Source organism: Chaetodon auriga, chromosome 21 (genome assembly GCF_051107435.1).
Source record: "Chaetodon auriga isolate fChaAug3 chromosome 21, fChaAug3.hap1, whole genome shotgun sequence".
NCBI lineage: Eukaryota > Metazoa > Chordata > Actinopteri > Chaetodontiformes > Chaetodontidae > Chaetodon > Chaetodon auriga.
The window spans coordinates 16,190,055-16,195,356 of NC_135094.1; the positions used below are offsets into that span (position 1 = coordinate 16,190,055).

General features: G+C 38.1%; 1 protein-coding gene and 1 non-coding gene across 2 annotated transcripts; one reads left to right on the forward strand and one right to left on the reverse strand.

Moving 5' to 3' along the window:
• Positions 1-2,056: 2,056 nt before the first annotated feature.
• On the reverse strand, positions 2,057-2,128 carry trnac-gca (transfer RNA cysteine (anticodon GCA)). The gene has a single exon. It is a non-coding gene; the product is annotated as a tRNA-Cys (tRNA).
• A 217-nt stretch (positions 2,129-2,345) lies between these two features.
• Positions 2,346-4,622, forward strand: pomp (proteasome maturation protein). Its single transcript, XM_076761547.1, has 6 exons — positions 2,346-2,399; positions 2,733-2,830; positions 3,478-3,538; positions 3,824-3,925; positions 4,072-4,165; positions 4,265-4,622. The coding sequence occupies exons 1-6, from the start codon at positions 2,397-2,399 to the stop codon at positions 4,330-4,332; spliced, it is 426 nt and encodes a 141-aa protein (XP_076617662.1). The 5' UTR covers positions 2,346-2,396; the 3' UTR covers positions 4,333-4,622.
• The last annotated feature ends 680 nt before the right edge of the window (positions 4,623-5,302 follow it).

The following is a 5,302-nucleotide window of genomic DNA, read 5'->3' on the forward strand; positions in this document are numbered from 1 at the left end:
TGAAGTGGCAGAAACTGAAAGTGAATGTTTTGTTTTTATGTGTGATTAGATTGAGCTGGTACACATGCTTGGTTGGCCACAAAGTAGTGACTGGTATTGATAAAAATATATAGACTTTATATTGCCAAGAAATACTACAAACCTGGAGTGGCCTTAAGAAGGACTGCTGCTATGAGAAAATGATTGTGTGTTCTTTTATTTCCTTCACAATGGCAAATTGTCTTCGTAAATAATTGGAAATTCAGTTTCACTGCCATAAAAACTGTAATTGTGAAAATTAAAAATACAGAATACAAAACCATGATGGTGCTTTCATATATGTGTGTACAGGCTTTTGGCTCCAGTATATGTGTGCGCACATGTGTTCTTTTTTGCTTTTTTGTCAGACTCTCAGACTTCCAGTGAATGTTTTACTACAGGTTTTTACTACTGATTTGCTGCATTTGCTTATGCCCAGAGAGAGATCAGTCACGTCCTGGTGATGACACTGTATAAGACGGTCTGAAAGGATAATTGAGAAAGTAGATTGGGGGGCAGAGGGCTCAGCTGTTCAAGTCAGGAGGTTTACAGGAAAGATCATTAGTCATTACAGGTTTACTAAGATCCTTAGTGATTTGGGGTGTGTGGTGCATGGATGACCAAGTTTAACAGCAATGTGTAATATGAGGGATGGGAAGACAAAACTGCTTGGTAAAGAGCTCCATCTAATGGCCAACAGGTAGAAATGTTTTTATTCACCTTCTGTGCTCCACTCACGCTGATAGATCAATTGTTTCTAATTAAACAATCCAAATATAATGAATTTGTTGTTTGGCACTGGTATATACCAACATGAATTAATGCCTAAAAGTCTGCATGATGACTTCTATTTCAAAATAAAAGCACACACTTACACATACACATACTATGTCCAGTATGTTGCTCAGACAGCGAGGTTGTAAAAATACGGGACCACCACTGTCAACAATCACTTTTGTTTTGGAAAAACAATGTCAAAAGGTGATATCAGCAGATGAACTAATGAAGTGATTTGTCAGCTAGCGTTAGCAGGTAGCTAGATTAAATGAAAGTTGAAGTTACAGAGAAAGTCATGAGGTAGCAATTTGTGTTCTTTTTGAAAGACTGAGTGTGTATGCATCATATCAATGTGTTTTAGTCAGGGTAAATTGTAAATCTAGCTGTATGTAAGCATGTATCGATGATTAAACACTGTGTATAGCCTGTGTTTTATTGAGCGAAATTAAGTAAACTAGCTTAGCTTTCAGTTGCTTTAGGATTCTTAGCATTGGCTAATCAACTCATTGCTTAACTATTCCTAACTATTGGAATTTATTCTTCAATATAGCATCAACAAGTCTCAACTTTAAAGATAAGCAGTGCATGGTGTGCACACCTTACTACAGGAAATAATGTATTGTATTGTTGGACTATTATTATTGATGAATTCATATATAAGCAGCCTTTTAATGTCGTTGCAGGTGAGGTGGACCTAATTTTAACTACTTTATATACTGTTGGGTAGATTAGTCTATAACCAATGGTTTGCACTTTATTGCCTGATCACATGCTTTATTTGTAAAATCTGTAAAATAACTAATAACTATGGCTGTTTGATAAATAAAATGCCCAATTTCCCTCTGAAATTCAGTGAAGTAGAAGTATAAAGTAACAGAAAATTAAGATTAATACACAAGTACTGTATGAGTAGTACTGCGTACCCCAACATTGTTCCGTATAAGCAGTACTTGAATAACATTCCACCGCTGGCTGTCATAAAAACATGGCTCCTCACAGGAAACATAATTATTATTATTATCATCAAATAATGGACTATTATTAATATAGACAAATGCAACTTTACAAATTACTGTACAAATTAACCAAAGTCACATGCAATTTTAGGTTCTATCCTTATCTAAATTAGAACTGTCACAATTTGGGGAATGGGTAAAACATGTTTTATCTGTGAGGAAAAAAGGGTGATTGGCAAAACACTACGTTCCAGATACCTATAACAACATGTACTGTATTTTTGCAGACTAAATTACTTGAAAAGAGGGGGCACCCGGATTTGAACCGGGGACCTCTTGATCTGCAGTCAAATGCTCTACCACTGAGCTATACCCCCTTACACTAAACATTTGAAATGTTTGGTAAATAACATCACAACACGTCCACCTTGTCGCTGTGATTGGAAATAGTGGACGGTGTGATGTACATTAGAAAATGACTAAATACAAACCAACTACGCATATGGTGCACGGATATATGTTACAATGTCTTTTTCATAGTAAATTCTACACGACACGGGTTTATACCGGACGTGTCGTCATGAAAACGCGACTCAACCGGATATTCAAGTGTATCGAAAAGAAAGTGGAAGAAGCGGAATCATAATGGTACGGTAGTAGCCCATTCTTATACGTTTTGTCACAATCAATCCTATCATAATCATTGTGTTTACCATGTCAATGTCTGCTGTAGTTACACGCGTATTTATGTCACCGCCCTGCAACTTTGTCTTATGTCTTTGTATCCTCTGAAATCCAGCAGTCGTGAATTTGATTAGTCACTCGAGCTAATGCTAGTTAGCGCTTAGCCACAAGGTTCTTTGACTTTCCCATTAGAGGGTTGGTGAAGTGATTTTAGCTTTCAGTGCTTGCAAACTGAGGTGTGCCAACTAAATATTAGCAATTGTGAGTGTTGAATGTGTGTTTTTTTCTGTGTAACAGAACACTCGAGGACTCCGCTCGCAGCTGAGGGACAGTGTGCCTGTGGCCGGCTTATGTCCACAGGGAGCTTATGGACTACAGGACTCTCTGCGCAGCGGGTGAGATGCTGCCACAAATACAATGAATGTCATGTAATTTGATGCTATGTGTACTGTTGATACGGTCTCCCACCATGCTCCCTTAGACTGACAGTTACGGCTCTTATTAAAAACACACTTAGGTTTTCAATGCATACTTGTCAAAGATTTATAAATATTCCCTTTCACTTTATGTTTCAGTGTTTATTTGCTTGCTTTCAGTCAATGTAGAATAAAACATTTGCATCTTGACTGTGTGTGCAGTTTAGTTGGTACATCTCAAAATAAAGAGTGATCAGTGATCCAGTCTGTTGTGCTGTGGGGCTGATGATAATATCTCACCACAGCTCTCTTAGTATCAGCATATATGTTGGACAATCAGTCCAACAGTGTGTTTAATGTTTAACATGCACAAAAGTCTTTTAAGTCATTTTTATGACCGCTCTTATGATCTCAGACTCAAATGCTCAGCATAGCATTGACGTTGCCACTTGTTTAGACATCTTTAGCCCATTTATAGGCTTTATTTTATCTTCAAAATAATACAAACAACTAATATAATGAGTTGTTCATGTGAGTTGTTGATTGGATGGCATTTACTCTTCATGACATGTAATTATTTTTATGATTTTCACCTCCTCGGCTTTTCTTCTTCTTTGGCTCCACAGCTTTTCCAGTGTAAAGAATGAGCTCCTTCCGAGCCACCCGCTGGAGCTGTCTGAAAAAAATGTGAGTAAACTGAATTGTCAGAGAAAAATAAATGTCCCCAAAGTTAGAGCTTTCTTCTACTGTGAGGATGTGTAGAGATTGTGCTTGATGGCACGTCCCCTGCCAGTTAACTAGTAACACACACAATGAATAATAACTAATGTTAACCATATTGGTGAGAATCATCATCCACTTAACCCAATTAAATGAGTAGAAAACAAAAGAACAAGTGAAAGTTTCATTACAGCATTAATAGTTTTTGTCCATGTGGTACTGAACAGTTTCGTATGTTTCTGTGGTGTGCAGTTCCAGCTGAACAAGGACAAGATGAATTTATCTACGCTCAGGAACATCCAGGGTCTTCATGCTCCACTCAAATTGCAGATGGAATACAGGGCAGCCAGACAGGTAACTGCATTTCTCTCTAATCCAAATCCTGAGCCCTAATTACCGTTTTCCTTTCACTCCTCCCCCTTTTTTCTCTTTTTAAAGTTGCCTTCATTTTAAAATCATCCTTCACTGTCACACCTCCTGATGTCTGTCCCTCCTTCCAGATCCAGCGTCTGCCGTTCTTACAGAGTTCAAACCTGGCTCTGGATACGCTGCGAGGCAGCGACGAGGCCATCGGCTTCGAGGACATCCTGAACGGTGAGAACCTCATCCCTTCACCTTAACAGCACCCTGGACCCAACTGTCTGAATGTGATATCTAACCACCTCTCTGCGTCTGTGTCCTGTTGCCATGCAGATCCAGCTCAGAGTGAGATGATGGGCGAGCCACACACGATGGTGGAATACAAACTGGGCCTGTTGTGAAAGAAGATGCACACACACGATCCACAACTACACACATAGATTTAGGATTCTTATTTGTTTATTGGCTCAAATGCAAAAATCACCATTTCAGCTTCTGGAGAATTGTAATGTCAGACTCTTTAAGAAAGATATTGGCTTGATTGGGGTGTGTTGGGGTTAGGGAGGATGGGGGGTACCTCTATCAGTGACATAGATTTGGAGTGTTAAACAGTCATTCAGATAAGCATGAAGTGCTGCTTTTGTATGATCCAGTCTGGTTGTATTTCTAATAAACTTCATAACCTTCCTCATGACAGGTTATAGAATGTCTTTTTACAATTACTCTTCCTCACAGTTTGGGCTTAATGACTTTTCTTTCTGCTGTTTGATGCCACTTGTGCTGCCTTGTAACACTGTAGCAAATTTGTGATACTGTACTAAATTTAAGATGAGACTTTATTGATCCCACACTGGGAAAACTCAGACGTTACAGCCAGCAGGTATTAAAAAGAGCCAGCACAGTGGCATGAAGAGGTCAAAATAAAAATATGAAAGTATACAAGGTACAGAATAGAAAAAACTATATGTATATTTGTACAGATTATAAAATAAATAGTAAATGCCAAAGAATCCTACTGCCATAAAAAAAAGTACTGTTGCTAGTAGTCTTATGAGAAAACTAACTACTGACATGACATGTATAGCACCTGAGAAATATTATTTCACATGAGAAATACTAGGACTATGTAAATGCACAATATATACAGTTTATAAAAGTACTGTTACCAATATGGATAATAAATTGTGTTATTGAACAGTTGAGAGAAATATACAACTGAGAAAAGGCACCAGATGAAATGGATAATGTGATCATATATTAGCGTTGATAACAGTCGTGCAGGTTTATGATGGAGAATTGAAAGACGGCTTCAACACAGAGCTACATTACATGATGCTGGAGTTACACAGTCTGACAGCTGTTGGGATGAAG